We start from the raw sequence: 25,157 nt of genomic DNA, 5'->3' as shown, positions 1-25,157 counted from the left end.
TTGGTAACACAGTAGGTTGGCCATTTATATAGTGCTGCATTAGAAAGTCCTTGCAGGAGGAGTAAAATTCTTCAGCATACAAAGAGCACTGGTACTTAGAGTGAAAATCAAAATTTACTCTGTACATGAATCTGAATACTTAAGAGCAATGCTGGTTTTTAAAACTGTGGCAGTTTCCTACTCAAATCTCTATGCCAGATTTATGTTTAAATGAAAAAGAATATTATTGAAGAGGTCTTTCAGATGTATTTATTCTAGTTATACAGAAACTTTCCTAGGATGCATTAAATTTCATTCTTGTCTTTTAAATTGACTACTCTTACCTGTGTGCACTGGAAGGAAGCATAAACCTTAATGCACTCAGGTGATTCCAAGATTACTGTTAAGCCTTCTTGCAGATAGGTAATGTTTCAGGGAAGATACCGGTGGTAAACATGTTGATATCTTTGTGTTTTTATTCCTGTAGCATTTGAATACACCTAAGATATTGAAATATGAAAACATTTATTTTCCTTTCATCTTAGTCTAGGTAAAAAGTCATTTGATTACCTTAGGGTTTTTTCTTTGAGTGTGTATTTTTTGTCATGTCTCTCTCTCATGTCTTGTCATTCTGACTCCTGGTAGTCTTGTCTTCCCTTTAGGCTCTGTCTTAGACTTCCTGTCTTTCCCTACATCAAATGCTAGTGGCTTTTTTGTCTCAGTTTTGAAAGTGGTGTCTTATCTCTTCTGTCTCTCCTCAGGCCAGTCTTTCTCCTGTCTCCTTTACGTGTATATATTCACATTATTATTTATTCTCTCTTTTTTTGTTTTTCTCCTAGTTTTCTCCTAGTTGTTGTCCCTTGAGACAACTTTTCATGATGTGTAGATGCTGTGAGGAGTTGTTCATAGAACTGAGGAAAAACAGATTCTGACAGTTGAGAGTGGCAGATGAGTTCCAGGCAAAGCATCTATTTTCAGAGCCAGGGCTGGACAGACCTCACAACCTCTCCATGAGCTGTTACAGGGATGATCAATTATTGTTCACAATAGCCCAGTGAGGTCAGAACAACCTACTAAGGAATCAGAATGTACGCAGTGCAAGCTGTATTTTTATAACTTAATGACTGTGCTTTAGCACATGTCAGGCTGACTTTTAAAGGCTTATTTTGTCAGACTTGGCAGGACTGGGAGGAGATTAATTACTAATATAAAGTTTATCTTCTTCCATGATCCAGCTTTTTCTGCAAAGTTTGATGCTTCAAGGAAGCCTGAGCAAAATGTCAATATGAACAGGACATTGTAACTTTTATTTTCTTCATCTCATTCTGAATGTCTGAACCCTTTTGAGTACTTTTTCTTCTTTTTCCATCCCAAACAAGCTAAAGCTGTTGTGTACTAATAAAAATATTCAATACACAAACTGTGTATAAATATGAAGATGTTTGACAACTATTAATAGGAATTCAAAATGTGAAGCATTTTGTGTATGTGTGTCACCACTTTTCAGTTTGTACTGTACCCCTTGGTATTAATGTGCAGACATCCTTGTAATGATGTATCTGGTCTGCCTGTTCACGTGTAATAACACAGATAATCTTATTTTCATTTGATCACCAGTTCAGACACTGGCTCACTCTGCTTATATGGTGTTGAAGCTTCAGTTCTCAGTGAACTTCTTCTTTTGTCTTGAGGTACTAATAAGTAGTTACAGATGCTTTTTCAGTAAGATAATCCTTTTATTAGACTAATTTAAGAATATCACTGGAATAAAATGCTCCAGCTAAAACACAAATACCTGTAGTAGAAACATATGAACTCCTAATGTTACAATCACTAAAGTGTTATTTTTTGAAATAGGATTTCAGAAGCCAATACTTCACGGACTATGCACCTTTGGGTTTGCTGCTAGAAACGTCTTGAAGCAGTTTGCAAACAATGATGTGACTAGATTCAAGGCAATCAAGGTCTGTAAGTTTGTTATTAGCCATTAATTTTCTTGATTTTCTGATTTTAGGCATTATTTAGGGTGGAGATAGGATTTTCATCATCGTGACTGCCACTTACTTAATATTGTGTGCATTTTAATGCCTCTGTCTACTATGTTTCCTTAAATATTTATATGCTTTGCATCACTATTTGATTCATTTTCTTTTTTTTTTTTTTCAGTTTAGTAGAACCTATTTTTTTAAGCTTTATGGGACAGATTTGACAAAATTTGACATTATTTTCTTTAATCTTTTTATTTGTTTATTTATTTTCAGGTTCGCTTTGCAAAGCCAGTCTTTCCGGGGCAAACTTTACAAACAGAAATGTGGAAGGAAGGAAATAGAATTCATTTTCAGACCAAGGTGAGAATGCAGCCACTGTTATTGACTTGAATAAAAAGTGTGACTTGTGTAAAAGTTTGTGAGTATGACAGGAAGTGATAAAAGTAGCTCATTGAACTGAACACACCATTGAAGAAGATTCATAAATAAAATGAAAAGAATTAAATATTCCTACTTATTGTTTCACAAAGATTAGAGTAAAATAACAAAAATATTGTTAGAGGACTTTATATGCTCCTTGTTTTAGCTAGTATTAGAACTAATTTCATTGTTTTCTGATTTGTCCACTACGGAAAAAGCAAAAAGCACTCATTCTTAAGTCTTTGCTTTTTGCAGATAACCCTAGCCTTGTTTATGTCCTTTTTTTAACATTTGCTTAGCTTGCTTAAATGAATTCCTGACAGTAAAGGAAGGCGAACTCAAAAATATGTAATTAAATTGAGTTAAACTTCAGTTGCAACTACGCAGAAGAGCTTCAAAACAATTGAAGTTTCATAACGGTCAGACATAATAACTACAATAAAACAGATCTTACTCTTTTATAAGTCCACTTTTTGTATTAGTCAGTTTTCTTTGAATTTGCCGTTAGCATTTTGTGTGAGTATCCTGTAATGGTGGAAAATTTCAGTGGCAGCAAAAATACTTCATGTGGAGGTGAAAAGTAAAATCTCATTGTCTTTGTTATAGAGTCCCATGCCATTGGCATTCTCCTAAATAATGAATTGCTGCTCCTATTTGTCAGCATTCATTAGCTTGTACAGATACAATGTACATTCCTTTGGCTGGGCAAAGTTTTGCTACCCATATCTCAGCCAAACTGTTGATCAGTGGACACAGCAGCAGCGATAGAAGCAGCTAAAGAGAGGATTGAGCAGGCAAAATCAAAGGAAGAAGATCATTGTAAGGACACGGGATAGATACTGTTCCCAGAGGAACACAGATTTGCAGAATACGTGTTGACTAGTGAGGGTAAATTTTGTTTGCAGACCTGATAAGTGCAAGTAACTGGACTTTCATGATATGGACAGTCTTAAGACTACTAGATAAGAACTAGTAGTCAGTAAACAAGACAGTTTAATGCCTCGGATCAGCACTGGAGCTGTTGCACAGCTGAGTGGATGAGACACGGAGGTCTGTACCAATATTTAAAAGTTACTACTGCTCAGCCCTGAGAGAATTTCTAGATTTTTTGCTTGAGGGCTGTGTGTACAGACTAAAGTAACAGTGTTCATGGTATGCTTCCCAGCCCTTTGAAATTTGTATACAGAATGTGATCCTTCTTTGTGTTCAAAGGCTGGATTTATTGTTGTGCTTGGTTTAAAGTTAGCATTATATGCAGAGCTCTGGGGCATACTGATTTTTTTTAGTAAGCTTCAGCGTAGAATAACGTAACTTATTTTGAAGGCAGACTGTGGTGTTTAACATGATTATAGAAAACAATGTTGTTTCAACAGTTGCTTGCTCAAAGCAGTTATGCTGAGTTCTATTGCTTTTTGTAATTGTGAGTAGTCTAAAGTCAAGTCATCTGAGAACATGTAGTACACTCAAGATAAATCAAACTGAAAATACACATTTAATTGTGATACAGTGGTTTAAATTCATTTTCAGCTCTGTGTGAAGTTGCAATGATGGTGGTGACAGGATGTTAAGAATGACTTGAATAATCTTTAGTGTATATTCTTTCTATATTAAATTCACCTGTGCAGTAAGCTAGACTGATTTTTGCCTGGTCTTCTCAATTTATCTTATAACTCTCTATATGCATTTTCAGTGAATCATTTTGCTGCTGCCTTTTTTTCACTGTCAGGAAGTCAAAATGGTTTGTGTGTCAGTCCTCATTAAAGAAACAATGCCAAAATGAAACTCTGTTTCATATCTGACACATAACTATTTCAAAAAATGAAAAGGAATTCAGGTATTTTTTTTTTCCTCTTTCTCCTTGCAATCTTTCTGATCTTACAGTGTTTAAAAAATTGTTTCTAATGCCTGAAGATACTGTTAACTGGTTACCTACCTCACTAAAACCATTTTGGAGCAATGTGTTTTTCTCACAGCTATTTAGGAAGTAATATTAACAGTTAATTGTATCAGAGATGAAAATTTTTCAGATAGATAATGTTTTTAGATCACTTTGTAAACAGAAAACCATCATTAGATTTTGAATAATTAGTAATCAGTTAATTTTTTCATTTGCAGAACTGTTTGCAAATGGTATAATACTAATTTGCTTTAAAACTAGACTTCGTTTCTCTTCTCACTGAACTTTCCTTTTTTCTTAACCTCTGGACTTAAAATGTAAATAAAAGCTTATTGTGATTTTATTTGTTTGTTTGTTTGTTTTTGCCAATGCTCTACCTCTTTAATGTAATTTTTTCCCCATCACAGGTCAAAGAGACTGGAGACATTGCTATTGCAGGTGGCTATGTGGATGTAGTATCAGCCTTGGATAAGCCTTCTTCACTGAAGCCTGTAAGCAACAGAAACGTTGACTTGTAAAGAAGCATAGTTGGGCTGTACTGTTGTGAGAAACAGGAGAAGAATAGAATTGCTTGCTAGTCTTATTCACAAAGATTTCATGTGTATATAGCTTAAGAGATGTGAACACACACTGTGCTTACTGTGTAGGGCTTGTGGATCTATTTTGAAGGCTGACAGAATCCACAGCATACCATGGAATTTGAAGTTCTTTATACCATTTGAGCAGTTAGTATAAGCAATCCTCTGTGTGTTAGTTACAAAACAAGAGTAATGCAGCATTCAGAGCCACACAATTAAGGCAATACCTGTAAAATGAACATGTTGATTTTCTCTTGCAGATGATAGAGACTGAACTCATTGTAAACTATAAAAATGAGTGACTTTTTCCCATCTTTCTGGAGTCATGGGGAGAGCGACAGGAAAGCACTAAAATAAAAGAGCAAGTGAAAATGAAGTAGTGTCCTCACAGAAAGAATGATTTTACCATTGAATTATTTTTGAAAGAAGGCTCTGAATGCTGTTTGTGCATGTGACCTAACACACATTATGTACTTCACAGAATGTATTCTCTCTGAAAAGGAGAGAGAGGGAGAGGGGAAGAGATAGAGAGGCTTGATGGGATATTGGTATATACCCAGGATATCGGACTTGCCACTAAAGACAAAATTGCATGTGCTCATGTCTTTCTGGTTGTTAGTGTAGTCTTTGAAGAACTGGGTATGCAGTACCTTGCCTTAATAAGCCTTTTTGTTCCATTGATTTTTGTGTGCAAAGAATGAGACTTTAATGCATTGAAGTTTTGGAAATACTGAGATAGTGACATTCATCTAAAGCTTGTGATATATTCTTGGAACCTGTGTCTTTACACTGGTTATGTTCAGTCCTTTGATATTCTGAATTGCTGCCAAATCTACATTTGGGGTTCAAACAGTTAAGCATTAGAACATTTTGGTGAAATAATTACAGAAGTTTATTTAACATGGACAGAACAGTTTTTTTCTTCAAGCTGACTGAGAAATTAAGGTACTTGGGCAGGAGTTTCCTAATTGAGTCATGCAGTAGGGGAAACTTACCTGAGTGATTGTCAAATTCATGTCATCAGAAATCATCTTGTATGATGGAAAATGTTTCTTAGTCATCACAGTGGAGATGAAGAGATAGTAGTGTGAGGAGTACTGCATCCTGGTATATGGGTAGGTACAGCAGAAAAAAATAAAGCTAAGATAACTTCTCTTTTCAGTTCTCTTTGGATGAAAATATCAAGGGAGCTTCTTAAATTAGAGCTTTTTATCAAGTACAAATACTAAGTAGGTATACTAGGAGGTAAAACAATGAAAGGTTTGCACAACATTACATGTTTGGAAAAGTTAAAAATGTGAATGTCCCTGATCCCACTCTGAAATGGTAAACATACTGCAATTGCACTGAGTTCTGACTGTGTTCATATTGCAGTCTCTGACAATCTGTTGTGCTATACTAAGGTAACATGCTGGTAAAAACATTTTTTTGTTCTGAAAATGAACATTCCATTCACTATGGAAAAAGTTGGTTATCCTCTGAATGGAGAAAAAGGCAATTTGGAAGCTGTTAAAAAATCCTAGGTGTAAAACATATCTTAAATTACAGTGATAAATGACAAAACTGTGAAAGCAAGATATGAAATAATTCTCAGGTAAGAGTCCATGAGCATGTTTTGCTAGAGTGTACTCTTTAGTGCTGACAATTGCTAGAAGTAATTATTTGTGGTGGAAAACATTTTGATTGCACTGGATAATTCTGCAGTAGAGACTCCTGGACACAATGCTTAAATTAATAGTCATATGTCTCAATTTTTTAAAAGACCTTTGCTTTTTAAATTTTTCCTGCTCTCTCTTTTTTTAAGACTGCAAGGCTGCAGAGTGACCTGGTGTTTGAAGAAATTGGCCGTCGCATCAAAGAGATTGGACATGAATTGGTAAGGAAAGTGAATGCTGTGTTCCAGTGGAACATCACTAAAGATGGAAAAACAGCAGTGCAATGGAGTAAGTAATAGCTCTTATATAATGTCCCAGTGCATTTTTTTAAAACGAAGTGAGATTAATTATACTCATTCTAAATTAAATGTTGTTTTAAAAACTAGTAGATGAATGCTTACAGGACCTAACAATCTGATTGCATACTGAACACATAAGTAATGTGTTCAGATAAAGTTCCAGAATGGCAGCTTCTTTCAACTTTCTAACAATATGCTTCTGTAACTTGCCTATTTAGATGAAGGCATAGGCACGCAGTCTTCTAGAACATCAGGGGATTTGTGCTTATATTTTCCAGAATGGGTCCTCACTACGCTTAGGTTAATTTAACTGTCTTCTAAGCAGGCTATGCTGGAGTAACTAGTCTGTTGATAATGTACAAGCTAACTAGTCTGTACTGAGCAAGTATTTATTCCTTCTGCATTGCTCTTGGGCCTTCAGTAAAAATATCATCCAGCTTATTTCCATGTGAAATTTCTGATATGAAAGTTTAATGAATGTAAACATTGTTTGCCCATCTTTCAGGGAAGGACAGAGTTGATGACCAAGCTAAAGATTGTAATGGCAGTGGGCGGGAGGAAGGGTGTAATTTGCACTTAGGTTGTAATTTTAGACCTGTCTGTCTTCTTTGTGGAGAAATGCAAATCTTGGGGTCAAGCCTATCCCTTGCACAGCTTGATTTCAATTGGCTTCAATGGTTGAATCAATTGGAACAGTTTCAGGAGATACTGGTGAGGTGGGCTTCCCTTTGGCAGGCTGTCGGAAGATACCAATCCTACAGATCAGATCTGGTCTTTTTTGCACATTGTCCTAGAAATTGTGGTTTTTTTTTTTTGTTGTTGTTTGTTTGTTTGTTTGTTTTTGTTTTTGTTTGTTTTTTGTTATTTTTGTTTGATTTTTAAGTAGTGTTGAGTCTGTATAAAGTTGTGTTCTCTTGAAATGTTTACTGTATTCACAAAGCAGCTTAAGACCTTATAATTTCACTTTCTCTTACTTCTAAGGAGTAAGGATTCTGAGAAGCAAGACTCCTGCTGAGGATCAGGAAAATTTCATGTGTAGATTGATCAACATAGTTCTGTTCTACCTGCAATTTTTAAGGGATGGGGAGAGATTTGCACTTGGATAGCAGTTAATCAATGTATTGAATATATTTGTGTAGATGATTAATGCTGAGTACTGATAAATCAACATGAGAGAGAGGATACTGCATAATTTAACTAAGATGTCTTGAAACTTATTACTACTCTTAATCATTCCTACCATTCCTCTGGTCTTCTACTCTTAACACCTTTGTTAATTTAAATTATATTTAGAACTGGACAGAATGTTATGAAGTTTTTTCTGTGTTTCTGCCTGAATTTTTAGAAAATGCATTACAGATATACTGATTAGACTCCAAAACCCTTGAAGAGGTTACTTACATTTGTTAACTACGTCATTCTCATCCATTGTTTCATCTGTAAATAAAAGTAGTATAAGTGACAATTCTTTTTACAGTAACAAATAGGAAATTATGTCATCATTAAAATGGTTTACTATTGTCTCTAAATTTGGAATAGCTTTGTTAGTGGCTTATTATTATGGATATAGATAGAATGGATAAATTATTGAAAGAAGAATCTGGCAAAGAATGATATGCAAAGTCTGTGATTAAGAAAGACTGTAAGTTACAAACTGTTGAATGCAGAATAGACATGCTTGAAAGACTGAAGCGTGAGCATTGGCCTTATCTGCTTCACAAGGCTGTGTTTTATTATGGTGGGAATGGTTGGATGTTTTTGCCTCTGTATCCAGAGAGAGAAGATTCATCCTTGTTTTTTCTTCTGTTTGCTTCTGAAGCAGTAGGAGGGAAGTTGTGCTTTCTTTCATTGAATATTTCACATTCAAACGATTAAATGGACAGAACTTTTCTGTGTCAACTTTTCCTTTGCTTGAGTGAGATCCTGTAAAATAAATAGGCACAGTATTGCAAAGAAACATATGAAATTGAAATTAATTCAGAATTAAAATTAATTTAGAATTTGTTTGCTGTGAGTAAATATTGTATATTCCTTCAACGTATGTTCAGGATTCTTATCACTGAATCAACTGGAATATCAGTAGATTAATTTGGGAGTTTTTTGTTTTGCTCTGAATTCATACTAATTGTTTTATTACACATCATCTTTCTAAGACTCTACTAATGAGAGCCTCCCAGGACAGTACAAATAGTGCTTAAGGCTCTCGTATGCTACCTGCTGGGCTTCTTTCCTTTATTAAATTTATTACTTAGTTGTGCTGGCTTGTTTTCTGATCTTTGGACTTGTCACTTTTACACAGCTTTGCGCTGTTGTGAAAACTGCAGCAATTGACAGTGCTAGAAACAATCTGGGCCCTGTAGCTCATTGCTGTCTCACTTGATGATTGTAGCATCTCCTGCTAATGTCCTTGAGCTTCTCGAGATCTTGGAGGAGGGTGGGAGGGAAAGCAGATAAGAGAAAGCAAACTGTATCATGGACTGAATTTTTTTCTCATACAGGCAGTCATTCCATTGTATTCCAAACTTTCAAGGCTTTTCAGTGTCTTTTCTTTTTAAAATTACTCACTTTTAGTGCTTTAATTGTTACTCTAAGCATTTGATCTGTTTTGCGCAGTAAGCCAGAATTTTTATTATCTTAAATAGAATGTGTGAACTCTTGTTACAGAGGCACTTCTGATGATAGTATTAATGGTAGTAATGGTATTTTTAATTAGCAATGATCTTTATTTTTATCTAGCTTTCTATCAATGGTATGAAGCCATGGTTATAGAAATTCTGGTTTTGCACTCAGGATATGAAATTTTTGACAATTCATTCACTGTCTGAAAAGTGTTGAACTGTAGCTATTGACAACTGATCTTAATTAGAGGTTTTTTCTCATAGAAACAAATTGTTCTAATTTACAAGGACGCTGAAAATGGAAATAAAACAGTATCCATTATGTCAGTGTCAAAACTGTAAGGAATAAGCTAAGAAGTGAAAGATTATTTTTTAAAACAGAATTCTTGTCAGATACCTGCCAGCTTTAACCACAGCTTCTCCCATTAGCTTCACTACCTAAAGTATACTCTACTGTTCTGCATATTTTATGCTCTACAATTGCTTTGGTTGTTTTCAGTAGTTCTCAGACATTACCATTGAGATTTATTACCTGATAGCGAACGAATCTCTAGAACAGCACTCAGAAGTTTAGAAGATTTCTCTTCTGTTGCTTTGCATCATGCAGAGAGCATAAAATATTTCTCTTCTTTTCCAGTTCTTGAAAAAAATAAAACTTTCCTATAAAAGTTTATGTGCGTTTCATTGTGAATGTCACTAAAATTACCAGGAAGCTGGTTAATAATTTATAATGCAGAGCAACTCTGAGCAGTGAAGAGTGAATGATGCTTTGTTCTGTTTGCTCTCAGGCTGAGGGCAGTTGCTTATCCTCTGTGAGGGAGAATTGGGATGAGGGGGAAAAACAAAATAAAAAAAAAGTGACTGCCTAATAACTTTCTCCTATGAATAATACGGCAAAAGCTATATTATAAATGTTAGATTTTTCAACTCTTGGGCTACTTGCTTTGAAAGCCATTCTATAGTTTTAATCTGGATATATGCCATTTTTGACCTGTTAATTATTTCTCTGAGAAGCACATCTTATGGAGAATAATAATTCCTATGTATTTACTGTAATGTAGAATTTAGGTATGTAATTAAAAACAAAACAAAACAAAACAAAAGTGAAGGTTGGCTACTGCTTTGTGTACTGAAACTGCTTGACTTTGTTTTTTACTATGTGAGCAGTACTGAAATTTTACATATTTGAGAAGCTGGTTGATTTTGAAAAGGGATTTCAGCTTTAAGTTTCATTTAAATTAAGTTCTTATACAGATAATTGAAGAATAGCATGCCTCTTTTTCAAACTTCTGTTTTTGTATGGAGTAAATCAGCTGTGTGAGAGGGTAGAGGAAAAGCTGGGACATCCTGAAGCTATTCAGCTGTTTCTGGAAGCTGTGGAATTACGCTGGCAGTGTGCAAGGGCAGGTACCCAGCCCACTATGCACCTGAGGAACTATTTGGAGTCCAAGCAGAGACACAGAGACACCAATATCACATCATTATTAAGTTGACTGCTGTAATGGCTGTGCAACATACAAGGTTTAATCTCAGAGACACATCCAGGAGATTTGTGTAGGAGGATTGTGTAGGATACAGGAGGCTTGTTTCAAGACCATTTCACTCTGGAGCGTTACTTGCCTTAGTCTCATAAAGGTGTGCTTTACAGGAAAGCACCATCTTTGGTCTTAAATCACTTTGGAAAGTTAGAATTTTTCTGCTCTGAAGGATGGAATCTGTTCTGATATTCAGCTCATTTCTTTCATTGCTAATTTATATCCACTTTTCTGTGTGCTGGCACTGTAGTCTCAGGAGAAGATCCTTCATGTTTTCATGAAGCTGGCAGGATTCATTGTTACAGGGTTCTTCATTTGTGACTGCTGGGATTTACTTATTTTTATTTTTTTTTTCCTTAGTGAATATAGTAACGGTATTTAAGATAATAAAGTGGAGATGGAAATTATAGTTTTCATATGTTCTGGAATAGAACGTACTAGCAGGTCATCTATTTTAAAGTTTTCTAATGACTTTTAATTAAAGATGATTTAAGGATTTCATATGATTGAACATGTACCATGGTCATGCAGTATTAAAAGATGTTCTTGTGCCTTTGGAGCTTACAGTTATTTATAGAAATGATTTGATAAGCAATGCTGATGTGATTCAGATGTAGATTAGAAAAGGAGAACAGCCCTTGCAACACAATGCATTATGTATTTTATCATTCAGACATCATAGGATTTGTCACAGTGGTTAAAGTATTTAATTCTAACTTTGTGTCTTCTGAACTTTACAATACTAGGACTGGTCAACAGATATAGTCGGGATATATCAAATCTGCCTTTCTAGACAGTGTTCAATAAAGAAAAGAGGTTCTTTTGTGTCTTAGGACCCATCAGCGATGCTGGTGGTTCCTCTGTCACAGCGCATTTAAGAAAGTGTGAAAAACACTGCGCAAGTGACAGAATTCTGAAAAGCAGCCCTGCAGGCACCAAGGTCAGTGGAGAAAGAGGCCATGAGGCGCTCCAGGCAGGGAACAGAAGTTCCCTGCAGCCCAGGAGAGGCTCATGCTGTAGCAGGCTGTCCCCTGGAGTTCTTGGGCTCCACATGCAGAGGATTGGCAGATCTCAACGTGTAGCCCTGGAGATGCAGCAGTGGATGTGGCCAGAAGGTGATGGCCCATGGAGCCCATACAGGAGCCATACAGGAGCAGGTTCTCCTGAGGGACATGCAGAGAAGAAGAGTGAGGTGAGAGGAATAGCAGAGAGGAATGGCTTCAGAGTGGGCTGAACAAACCCCCCATTTCTCTATCCCCTTGTACTGCTCAGAGTTGGGGAGGGTGTAGAGGAATTGGGAATTAAACTGCACCTGGGAAGAAGACGGGAAGATATTTTTAGTTGAGTTTTCGTTTCTCACTAACCTACCCTTATTTTAAAATGAAAATGAAGTAAATCTTCCCCAAGTCAAGTCTGTTTTCCCAGAGATAACTGTTGAGCGATCTGTCCCTATCTTAACCCACAAGATTTTCCAGAGTATTTTCTCTCCCATCCTGGTTAGGAACAGGAGTGAGAGTGGCTTTGTGGCTCCTGGCCGCCATCTGAGGTCAAACCAAGACAGAAGGACTTGCTGGTCAGTGCTGTTTATGTGGCTCAAACTGAGCTCAGTTAAGTTACAGTGGTGTGGTTTTTATGGCTTAAAAGGACATTATGCAGTTCCAGCACACAAACAAAGGAGGTGTAGAAAACATCATGTGGCCCTAATACCAAGCAAGTATTTTTTGATCTTACACAAATTCTCATCATGTGAAAACTGTGGAGCTTTGCATCTAAAATATTTAAGGATTTCTTTTTTTTCTTTTTTTTCTTTTTTCTTTAATGTATATGCTGGGGAAGCAGATCTTGCAAGCAGCAGAAGTTGATGTTTTGTTTCACTAGCTGTGAAGAGTACGAAACTAAAAAACATACGAATGATTTTGAAGAGAACAAGGAAGTCTACAATATTTCTTAGGTTTATTCTTGTATCTTGAATAGCCATACCTAACCACTGATATGCTTTAGTTCTTTTACGATAAATGGGTAGGTTGTTTATCTGCTTTTGAGTAATTTCCCTTCTGTTCTTACTGTGTCAAGGTAGTGATGTACATTAAACTTGTTTCTGAAATTACAACTTACCTTAAAATCAGGTGAATAATAATTAGGTAGTATGTAATTTCTCCCACAGAAGATCACTGGACACACTACTCTTTGTAGTTTTATTTTAACTGGAAAAAGTAATATTTAGAACAAATTTCAGAAAAAGAAAGATTTAACCACCTGAGATGAACAAAAGCAGTGTAGTTAACCTTTCAGAGATACTATTCAGAAAAAGAAAAACAAAAGGTGAGCCAGTTTTTAATCTCCACAGTTAGGCAATTGCCTTAAAATTTGGCAACTAAGAGAAGCTGTCTGAGAATCCTTGCCTGATTGGAAGTATTATATCCTTCAGTAATGATTTTGTTTTGTACTTAAGAAAGTGGGGAGTCAGAAGGAAAATGTGAAATGAGAAAGGCTGAGAATCTGCAAAATCTGAAAAAGAGTGGGCAGAGTACAACCTGTCAAAATATTTTAAACAAGTGACACAGTACCTGGTAGTGTTAGCCTTGTAGTAGATTATTTTGGCAAGGCTTTTCATTTGGGAGAATAACACTCCAAACTCCAGGTACTGGAGGAAATTTTTGGCTTTCCAAAAGAGAAGGACAGCTATTTGGCAAGGCTTGAAGTGCTCCCTCCACCAAGCAGAACAGGCTATGTTTGCCTGCCAGGCAAAATAAGGAAAGTGCAAACGTGTTGGACAACCACCACATTTGAGTTTCCCTGACTAAAGGATACCAACTTAAAAATCTCACAACTGTGCTGTTGACATTAGCATTTTGGAATATTTGCAGTCATTAATAACTTGGGACTCATAAATGTTGTTTAAAAATGTTTTCGTATGTCTGTGCAGCAATTTTAAATTGGCAGTCTTTCTTACAAGTTCCCCTTCTCCTTAGGTGGATAATCTTTACATGTCCTCTAGAGTTAACCAAAGGGCTGAGATTTAATTGAAAAATTTCTTATTATGTTTTTTTCCTTCAAGAAGTGCTTCAATACCAAACAATTGTCTGTTTTTGAGACATTTTTCAGATATTTTCCTGGCCTATGTTATCAGTGGATTTATTTTCCTTTTATCCTCTAAAGTTCCCATCCAAATTGCTGTGCTACCTGTGTTAAATTATACTGATGACATGAAATTATTGAAACCCATATGCGTGGAACCATGATAAAGTAATAAGATTTAAGTGCATGTGCCCCTTATTAATCTGCTGTAAAACAAGCATGTTTTAAGGACAGGGATCCGTCTAATTTGAATATCAAAAGCTCAATCTAGCATAGTTATTTAAGAAGACACTGGAAAAGTCTAAATGACAAGGAAGATTCATGCAATGCTGATGCATAAATTTTGTGTCCATAAAAATAAAGGGGCAGGATTTTTAAGGTCACGTAGGGCATTTTCTCCCTTCAATTACTATAAAACTGCGTGCTTGTGACTGAGGTAGGAATTGATCAACAGTTACATTTTTCTGTGTCTCTCCTGGTCTGTGCTCTAAAAAAACAAACAAACAAAAAAAATCCACAAAAAAAAACCAAAAAAATCAAAAACAAAAAAAGAACTTTCTTAATCTCCACTTTAGAAAAATGTTCAGAATTTGGACTTACCACAATTGAATTACTTAACTGCAAGCATGCAGGATGCATACACTTTCACTATCTGAACATACCTGATTTGCTCAAACAGCACAGGAATAGGTGGATTTTTTTTTTTTTTTCTAACCTGTTATTTTCTTTCATTAAAGAAGAAGAACTAGAAAAACTTTCATTTTCTAAATAACTATTAGCGTGACATTTATGTTTTAGGCTTGATGCTTTGCAATAATGGATGTGGAGAGTAGAGTTCTTTAAACTAAACATTTCACCTTTATTTTGAACTATAACTATATTTTGCTGTTTTTTTCTCAGCAATTGACTTGAAAAATGGTTCTGGAGCTGTGTACCAGGGACCTGCAAGAAGTTCTGCTGATACCACCTTCACACTCTCAGATGAGGATTTCATGGATGTGGTGCAACAGAAGACCAATCCCCAAAAGGTAAAAGGGTTGTGCCAAACTCACTTGCCTAGGAAGTTTGCCTAAAGTCAAGTTCTGGTTCATGACTGTTTGCATTTGAAAGCCTGCAAGGCTGGGTGTTTGGACAGTGCAGATCAGACTCAGATTAGGTATAAGCACGTCTTGTACTGTAATGGTCAGAAGGCATGGAAAGGAATTTATCCCATCTTTACCTCTAAGGAGGATAGCAGTACCTCAAATGATATAAAGCCTAATATTACGAAGTTTTTTGTTGTTGTTTGTTTTTCTTTTTTTTTTTTTCCTCTGACATTTCACAATATCATTTGTAAGGTTATGCTGTTCGATATGTTATATTACAGGAAACTGGTATTTGTTGCAGTACCGTGATTTACTGCTACAACTGCTGTAAGGAAAAGTGACGAACAATGTGCAAATGCATAAATTCACAAAAATTAGGTCATTTTTTGAGGGAAAGCAAGTTTTGTAACCAGAGTTTGTACTTTCAATGCCATGTGTAAAAGTAAATTAAACTGCCACAAAAATAATATTTCAGCTTACGGTTTAATGGTTGAGCAAATGAGAACCTTAATTAGCTCATCATATATTGAACAGTTTGTTTTCTTTGATCCTGAGCAGAAGTTGTTAAGAATTGGTTTTAGAATTGGAGACTAACGATGGCAAATGTCTGTTAGAAGTCCAATATACTAGAGAAATAAAATCCTTTGTGCCCCTCTTTAAATAGCAAGCATAGGGCATAAACCAAGCCCTAGATGTTGACAGTTAATCTCCAGAAAGCAAAAGAGCTATGACTGCAATTCAGGCATATTATCTATTCTTAGAACTTCAGTATTTCCTTTGAGTTGATGTGGATTTTTCTCATCTAAAGGAGGTATAAGCATCTATTCGAATTCTGTTCTGCCATCTCTCTCTTCCTGATTTAAATCTATTTCAAGTTAATGGGGCTATGCAAAGGATTTCCTTTGAGAACATTCAAAGAGCTTTCAAATTGTGAAGCCATAGTGAAACAAAACTTAAAAAAAAAAAAAAAAAAAAAAAAAACTGGAATAGATTGAAACAGCATATATAGCTCTGTGAGCTAGGGATAATAGCATGAAACAGCCCTGATTTTTTATTGCAGGGTTGGTTTTTTTTTTTTTTGGTAATAACAATTCTTTGGATTGTGAATGGACAGTTGAATGCATTTTTTCTTTTCTTGCCTCTTTCTAGGCATTCTTTTCTGGTAAACTGAAAGTGAAGGGGAACATCATGCTGAGCCAGAAGCTGCAAATGATCCTGAAAGATTATGCCAAACTCTGAACTTCCTGATCATCTACCGTAGTAGTGAAGAAGTTCAGAAGACAGAAAATCCAATTATTTCAGAAGCAGCAATTAAAACATTTTGGGGATTACTTAACATAAAGCTGATTCATTATATTGCTAATATACAAGCTATTTTACTTGCTGTAGACACAAAATCATAAAATGATTCTAAGCATTAATATCCTATCCTTGTTTCTCTGCAGCAATAAAGAATGATACTTCTCTCATTGTACATCTTTATCTGAATAAAAAATTCTTACAAAGATGCATATATTTCTGTATTAATTCTAAAGAAAATTAAATGACTATACCTCTTTGATAACTTCTATGTGTCTGTTTGTCTTCATTTGTATTACCTTAGACATCTTAATTCCTATGAATCTAGCTAGCTTGTTATTAAAATTAAAAGTTTTTTATCTTAAGCTCTCACTGTCCCATTAAACATGGAAGTCCATTGTATTTATTTGCATTGTGTTGTTGTGTTTTCTTCTGTACAGAGAAAGCCCTTAAACTTCATCTGTGCCCACATTTTTTAGACGATCACTCCTGTATATGTTACTTTTGTGAATGGAAATCAGTGAGGCTTTTTCACATAACTCCCTCATAATTTCAATTAGGAGCTTTTCATGCTGAACTCTAAAGGCTTTCTGTTTTTTAAAAAAGATGATAGTCTTTACATGCACAACTTTATTAAAGGGAATTGCTTGAGTATTACAGAGGGCTGTTATAAAAAGAAAGTTTTACCTGTTAATTCTTTCATACTGAGTAACAATTTCTTTTAATATGGAACAGTAGGATGCAAAGGTATGTAACTGGTTCGTAATGTGAGGAGAGTTTAGCACTTAGGTATAAGAAATGACAAGAGGTAGCTAGCACAGCTATTGTGAAAGTCTCATGGCATGTGTTTCTCACTTTCATGTGTGTAGTTACCACCGGTATAATTTATGCTTAGTTCCTGTAAGAACTGCTGACTGATGACAGGAATCTGGAGCCTTTGTTCAGACAAGCTGAGCACAAACATTTATGTGGTGGGTTTTTTGTTTTTTGCTTTCTGTTTTTTTCCTGCCTTTATAATCTGCATTCATTTTTTCTCTCTCTTTGAGTTAGTAGGAAATGAATGATGACACCAAATGGAAGGAATCATAGGATACATCCAGAGGAACCTGGATGACTTGGGGAAGTGAGCCAGCAGGAAGCTTGTGAAGTTCAACAAGGACAAGTGCAAACTCTTGCACCTGGATTACCCCGTGCATCAGTGTATGCTGGGGAACTTCCAATGACAACTTGACAGGAAAGGACGAAGTCATCCTGGTAGGCACCCAATTGAGCCAGCAGTGTGCCCTTGCCACAGAGAAGGTTGAGTTTTCTGGTGTATATTAGGCAAAGTGTTGTCAGCAGGTGGAGAGAGATTATCTTTCCCCTCTATGCAGCACTGGTGAGGTGCCACAGTGCAAAAGAGACATGGACATACTCGTGAGAGTCCAACAAAGGACCATGAAGATGCTGAAGGACATTTTCATCTGAGAAGTATATTACACAGCACCAAAGGTTATCACTACAGCCAGAGTATTCTTTGCGTAGATGCATTCTCATAAAGGCTGTTATCATGATAGCAGATAAGTGTAAAATGAACAATTCACTCATATGGGCAGAGCTGGGATATCTGCGGCCACATGTTTTCCTGAGGGGAAAGCATTCTTGTGTATGCTGCTTGTCACAAGAACTCCTGGTAATGGAAGATAAATATTTTTGAGCCTGAACAAGGAGAAGTGACACCAGCCCAGCTGTCTGAGTGGGCTGTAGCTATCAAAGAGCCTGTTGAGACTGTAAATGAATGTATGTTTTGAGGACACATGTTTGTAACACTGGATTCAGTTCTCCACAAATTTATTTCTTCTTGGCTAAACTACCAGCCATTTTTTGCTTCAGATAGAGAAGTATAAAACTGACACATCAACTAGAGTCTGTCTCATAAATTGCATCATCAGTAGATAGGAAGCAGAACAAGTGTGATGTGTGCCATCTCAGAGGGGCCATCAAAAGCCAGTGAGTACATTTATGTTGATTCTAATCATTGTCATCGTTGTCTGGTACTGCAGAGTCTACCTTATGCAACGACTTTGTAGCACGTACAGAAAGTTGTCTTTTATGACTAAAACATTTTTATTTTTCTAAAAAAATGTATTAGAGAAGCCGATCTGTTGGCTGTGCATGTCACATACATGAAAAACAATTTTCTACATATACCTTTTCTGTGTAAATATGTCCTAAAAATGTGTTAAAAAAAAAAAATGAGGAAATAGCTGTGTGTCCAGGAAAGCAGTTATATTTCTTAATGAGATGCCTCTGTAGGTGACAGAAACAGAAACAAATAAATAAATATATTTAAAAGAATATATTCAAGGAAATGACAGCCTGTTTGATAGGCTGCTGTTTCAGAAGTTTTCAGCTTTCATTTGGGGTGGTATCATTCTGATTTTCGAGCTTGTGTTTCAAACCTTTTGGCATTTTTCATTTGGAACAGTTTTTGGGGAGTCTCTCATCTTTTGGAGGCTGCAGTAACATATGCTGTTGCATCCGTTTCCAGACAAGACATAGAGACATGAGAGAACTATTCACTTTATCACTTTCTTTGTGCATGTGCTCAGGGTAGCATTTGCACTGCTAAGAATAAGTGCTGTTACCTTGGATTGCAAAGCCCTCTTGTTTTTCAAATGTCCCAGCTCTCTAAGTGGTGGTTGGTGACCCTGTACGTAGCAGGGGGGTTGAAACTAGATGATCATTGTGGTCCTTTCCCATCCAGGCCATTCTGTGATACTATGATAAAGCAATGTTCTCTAGGAGATGAAGAGGCCTTTACAAGCACCTTAGCTGTAAAAATTCTAATGGCACATACAATCTATTTAATACAGACAAGAGCAAGTCTGTTTGCTATTCATCATAATATATGTTTTTTTACCATGTTTTGATAAATCCTATATGCATGTGAATAACAATCTGAGCATCCATGTGAGGTCTGGATTGTAAGCTTTCCAGATAAGAATTCAATTGTTTGTCCAGGAATACTTGCGTTAGAGCGAAATCTGACTGCATGAATTGCTGCGCTTTTTAGTTATGGCCCATTTTTTATTATTCCTCTTTTTCCTCTCCATACATTCATTACAATTTTCCTGCTGGCTTGCAATTATGTTCATCATTCAAACCTTAAATTGCAGTTCCACAGATTAGTGTTCTCTTCACTTGATTATGAGGCCACTGACTGAAGCAAGAGAGCTGTGAGCACAGATGAGGAAAGTTATAATCTTTCTGACTTCAAGTAAGCTTGTGCTGAATTTTATGCTTTCCAGTCCCCACAACTGTTTTTAATCTGTTTACTGCAGTGGAGTTCAATACCTTCTCTAAGTGTCATCTATGATTAAAGGTAACAGCTCTTTAAATGTTGATGAGTGCATTCATAATCAGAGAATATTAAAATAAGTAAAATGAGGGAGGGTGGGAAGCATGAAAGAGGTAAGCTTGAGGAATTCCATATAGAGAAACTTAATTCCATGTCCTATAGCACTTTCTGATGTTTATTCCCACCTTCCTCATGAGCATTATGCTCTTACAAGCAATTTGTGTTTGTCAGGTAGACTGAACTGCTTGTAAAAACAGCTGCCCATTGTTCAAGTGTTACCCTGAGAAATTAAAATGCCTTGTGGAATAGAAGAACTCAGTGCTGCAACCAATGAATTCTCCTAATCTAGATAAATTAACTTTTTAAATTAATGCCTTATTTCAGTATTCGTAGATTCAAACAAAGAATGGCTTTGGTCGGAAGGGATCTTAAAGCCCACCCAGAGCAGTCCCCTACCATGGCCAGGGCTGCCACCCACAAGATCAGCCCCATCCAACCTGATTTTGAAATTTTCTTTCTGTTCATGATACCTGAAAGGGTTAAAGGAAGAGGAAATATTAATGTCCCCCAGTTCCTGCACTATTTTCTTCTACTTCAGTTGCTGCAGGTATCTTTCTTACTCATGTTTATTCATGTGAAAATGAGTTCTCCACAATGTTTTGCAATGAAGAATCAGATAGAATCCTAGAATGGCCTGGGTTGAAAAGGACCACAATGATCATCGAGTTCCAACCCCTGCTGTGTGCCAACCAGCAGACCAGGCTGCCCAAAGCCACATCCAGCCTGGCCTTGAATGCCTGCAGGGATGGGGCATCCACAACCTCCTTGGGCAACCTGTTCCAGTGCCTCACCACCCTCTGAATGAAAAACTTTCTCCTAATATCCAACCTAAACCTCCCCTGTCTCAGTTTAAAACCATTCCCCGTTGCCCTATCACTATCCACCCTTGTAAACAGCCATCCCCCCTCCTGTTTATACACTCCCTTCAAGTACTGGAAGGCCACAATGAGATCTCCTTGGAGTCTTCTCTTCTCCAAGCTAAACAAGCCCAGTTCCCTCAACCTTTCCTCATAGGAGAGATGCTTCAGCCCTCTGATCATCTCAGTGCCCTCCTCTGGACCCGCTCCAAGAGCTCCACGTCCTTCCTGTGCTGGGAGCCCCAGGCCTGGATGCAACACTGCGGATGGGACCTCACAAGAGCTGAGCAGAGGGGAACAATCACCTCTCTCTCCCTGGTGGCCACCCCTTTTTTAATGCAGCCCAGAACACAGTTGGACTTCCAGGCTGCAAGCGCACACTGCTGGCTCGTGTCCATCTTCCTGTCCTCCAGGACCCCCAAGTCCTTCTCTGCAGGGCTGCGCTCATCTGTATCTCCAGAATAGTGACATGGAAAGCATCAGACATCAGATGATCTGAGGTCAGGAGAAATGTAGCAGACTATGGATGTTGCTGTGGTTGCACTTAAATGACTTCTTGCATAGATGTGCGTAGCAGTGTCTGGTTAATCAAGGGTTTGGAATGGGAAGGAACAATCTTCTGTTGCACCTAGATTTCACCTGAGTCCCACTGAATCTTGAGTCTGGACAGACACAATGCTGCCAGAAATTGGATGGCAGGATTTCTGTGGACTAAGTTAAAAATGAAGTAAGTTTATAACTTTTTGTCCTATCCAGGGCCCATCCAAAAAACCCATCAATTCTAAAAGTTAGGAAGACAGTCAGTCAATTTCTGTCTTATTTTACCCAAATAATTGCCTCTACATGATTAGAGGGGAGGGATAAAAAAAGAATGATGCTGGAGTCTGCAGTCTAGTACCAATGTTGTTAGCACAACACTTTCACTATAGCAAATAGAATCTGAATTGCTACTGGTGTCAGTCAGCATGGCTGGATTAAGCCTCAAAGCACATACAAACATATTCCTCTTACAGGGATTTTTTTTGTTGTTGCTCTTCAGCTGTGCTGGTCTGTCCTTTAAGATGAAGCGCATGTGACTCACAGAGCTGCCTGACCTTTTCACGAAGCTGCCTGACTCTCTTGGTTTTAGATCCCATATGTCTCTTTCTTTTTTGGTCAAAACTAGCCTGAGTTCTGCACTGTTCTGACTCGTGTGAAACTCAGTCTAATTTTTATGAACAGATGATGCAGTTCTGTATATCTACTGTAACCTTATCAGAGGTCATAATAGCTGTGATGCTGAGAGCATCATAATCCTGTTAGAAAAAGATGATAAAAGGGTAGCAGACTTTGATTGAATGTAATACATGTGGGTTTTTAGGTGCTCTTTTTTTAATAGAGATAAAACAAGACTTCTTGTGTATTATATCAGAGAAAATATAGCCTTCTTATCCCAAGGCATATTTAGAATGTATTTCTGGTAGGTTTTCAGCATTGCTTTTTATGTTTGTCACTAAGCAGAGTAGGGAAAGCTATACATTTAGAAAGTAACACACACACAAAAAAAAAAAAAAAAAAAAGAAAGAAAAGGAAAAGAAAACAACAGAAACCAAAGAAACAAGCAAACTTTTCTTGCTATTTTTCATTTTCCGAGGAAAAAAATATCTAAACAATAAGGAATAGCTTCCTGCTGTGCTCTGTGACTCACACCAGAAATTCAATTGAGTTAATTGAATACTTAGAAGGCACTTGTGAGGCCAATAATGCTCAACACTGACTAAACCCCGGTTTTTGGCTTAGGAAATTCTTCTGACGTTAGATGATTTTGCTCACATCTGAAGTAAAATCACATCTCATCACTTTAGGTAGTTTGCCCAAAGTTAGTGGGGTTTTTGTTGCTGTTGTTTTTTTAGGTGTTTATTTACAAGTCTTTTGCAACTTCCAGCTTGATGCGCACTGCCCAGGGAGGTGGTAGAATCACCGACCCTGGAGGTGTTCATAAAATGTTTAGACGTTGTATGAGGGACATGGCTTAGTGGGAGATACTGCTGGTAGGTGGATGGTTGGACTGGATGATCTTGGAGGTCGTTTCCAACCTTGGTGATTCTATGATTCTCTGAGTAATTCTAGGCCACTCCGTGTGTTTGTAGTTTCAGTACTTTCCATAGTCAGCCTAGAATTTGAGGCCAGTGTTTTTAATTGTGAAACCGGACTACAAAAGATCATGTTGGCACTAAAGACTTTGCGCACGGTTGATAATGGGCTGATAAAACACCTCACACAAAACATCTGTGCTGTTTCTGGCCTCTCACTTCTGCTCTTTGAGGTAATCCAGTACTGAGATGGGAACTAGGAGTCTGCTTCATTGTGACTCTGAGCACTGCACAGATTTAATGAAGATGCTGGATTTGCAATCAGTTGTGTTTCCCCCACTGTCAGTCTCAGTGAAATCCTCAGGGATCTGTAGGTAGTGAATATTTGTGTCTCCCCTCCCACCTGAGGTACAGACTTACCATGTGTACTACTGTCACCCTTTTATGCTCTGGTAATGCTGATCACATTTCAGATTCAAGTGCTGTAATTATTACGGCTATATTAAATCAGTGTATTCATATTCTGCATTTTGCTTGAAGTTAAGAGGAAGACGGATCCATTTTTGGCATGTATTTTTGCATGTTGGCTGATACAAGGTTCCTAGTAAATTTAGCTGTTACATGCTGATTAATTTCCTCTTTTCTTTTTTCTCTTAGATTTTATTAGTTTCAGCAAAGATGTACTTGTAGGATTATAGCATTGTGTACTTCTGCTACAGGATGCCTTTTTCACAGGGGGTAGTTGTCTTACGTAGATCAACTGAGAAAATTTTATTGTTAGAGCAAAGCCATCTTTGATTTTAAGAACTAAGTGTATGCTGAAAACTACCTTAGCACTTTTTTTTTTTTAATAAAAACTGAAAGCTTTCATGGGAAAAAAAATAATGGTATCTCTACGTTGTACCAGCAGAGTTGTTTGAACAATCTCCTTCTGATCTCAGTAATAAGCTGGTGTTTGCAGCCCATACTCTGCCCTCAAATGTGTTGTGTCTGCCTTCCAGCATCCCTGGTGTAACTGCTGAGAACCATGCTTTCTTGAAACGAGTTTTTGTTTTTCTTTGGCCACTAAAAAACTTTCTTTTTTCCTCCACTGTATTCAGAGATTCTAGCAGGCATACAAGTTTTCCTGTTGGATTTCTTCATGATAATGTTATATTGAAATTTCAGTTATTCCTATGGGAATCTTCCTAGAATCCCAGAATCATATAATTTTTTAGGTTGGAAAAGAGGTTATCAGGTCCAACCATCCACCTAACACTGCCAATAGCACTGCTAAGTCATGTCCCTAAGCACCATGTCCACATGTCTCCTAAATGCCTCCAGGGATTGAGACTCCACCACCTCCCTGGCAGCCTGTTCTAAAGCCTGAACACTCTCTGCAAAGAATTTCTTCCTGATGTCAAATTTAATCCTCCCCTGAAACAACCTGAGGCCATTTTCATGTACTCTATTACTTGTCACCTGGTGATATAGACTTACCTCCTCCTCACTGCAACCTCCTTTCAGCTGCACGGAGTGATTAGATCTTTCTTTCTCCAGAATAAATAGTCCCTCAGCCACTCCATGTAACTCATGTTTTCTTGTCCCTTCATCAGCTCTGTTGCTCTTGCCTGCACACACTTGATCAACTCAATACCCTTCTTGTAAAGGGGCTCAAAACTGAACACAGTACTCAGGATGCAGTCTCACCTGTGCTGAGTACTCGCAGATAGTCACATCCCTGGTCCTCCTGGCTGTGCTATCTCTGTTGCAGGCCAGGATGCCCTTGGCCTTCCTGATGAGGATCTTTAAAAATTTGAAAAAGTTGGCTGAAGCTCCTAATGCCTGTTGTTTGTATTTCTAGAATGTATGCACATTACTTAGAGTCCTTGCCACTTTATTATTATTATTATTATTATTATTATTATTTCAGCTAGTTTGTGACAAATGGAATTTTGCCTTCCTGTAGATCTGGAATATAATTCGATGTCCTTATGGCTGTCTCTGAGATGTGTTCCTCTGTTCTACAGAATCGTAGGGCTCTCTTCAGCCACACTGTCTGAGTTGGAGTTCTGTATTCTTCCTTTACCTCCTGCTGGTCTGTTTGGGACAGACAGGTGGTGTGTGGGGTTTCATTGTTAGCTTCAAAAGCTCTTAGCCAGGAAATCTAAAATTCACTACTTGTCAATGTGTTTTCACCTTCTTTCAAGTTTTTCTCAAAGCAAGATAAATATTGTGTCACATAGCTGAAGTCACTGTCATGCAAGGTGCACTTGCCAATTTAAAACTTCTCAGTTGACAAACAATTCTGTAAAGTAACTAGCATTTAGCAAAATTCTGACCATAGAAAGTTGCATATTATCAGTCGTTAATAAACTCAGTGCTATAAACATTGATCAGTTTTGCTCACAAAATCCG

General features: G+C 37.1%; 1 protein-coding gene across 1 annotated transcript in view; it reads left to right on the top strand.

The window, feature by feature from the left end:
* Positions 1-16,696, top strand: part of HSD17B4 (hydroxysteroid 17-beta dehydrogenase 4) — a 56,288-nt gene extending 39,592 nt beyond the window's left edge. Inside the window, exons 19-24 of the mRNA XM_085213068.1 lie at positions 1,837-1,943; positions 2,241-2,327; positions 4,692-4,775; positions 6,667-6,805; positions 14,948-15,075; positions 16,282-16,696. Coding sequence (XP_085069194.1) covers positions 1,837-1,943; positions 2,241-2,327; positions 4,692-4,775; positions 6,667-6,805; positions 14,948-15,075; positions 16,282-16,371 — 635 coding nt within the window. The 3' untranslated portion in view covers positions 16,372-16,696. The remainder of the gene's footprint in view (positions 1-1,836; positions 1,944-2,240; positions 2,328-4,691; positions 4,776-6,666; positions 6,806-14,947; positions 15,076-16,281) is intronic.
* The last annotated feature ends 8,461 nt before the right edge of the window (positions 16,697-25,157 follow it).

Source organism: Meleagris gallopavo, chromosome Z (assembly GCF_905368555.1).
Source record: "Meleagris gallopavo chromosome Z, MGAL_WU_HG_1.1, whole genome shotgun sequence".
In the NCBI taxonomy this organism is placed as follows: Eukaryota; Metazoa; Chordata; class Aves; order Galliformes; family Phasianidae; genus Meleagris; species Meleagris gallopavo.
Note: the sequence above shows the minus strand (reverse complement) of the source record. Positions and strands in the feature narration are given on the sequence as shown.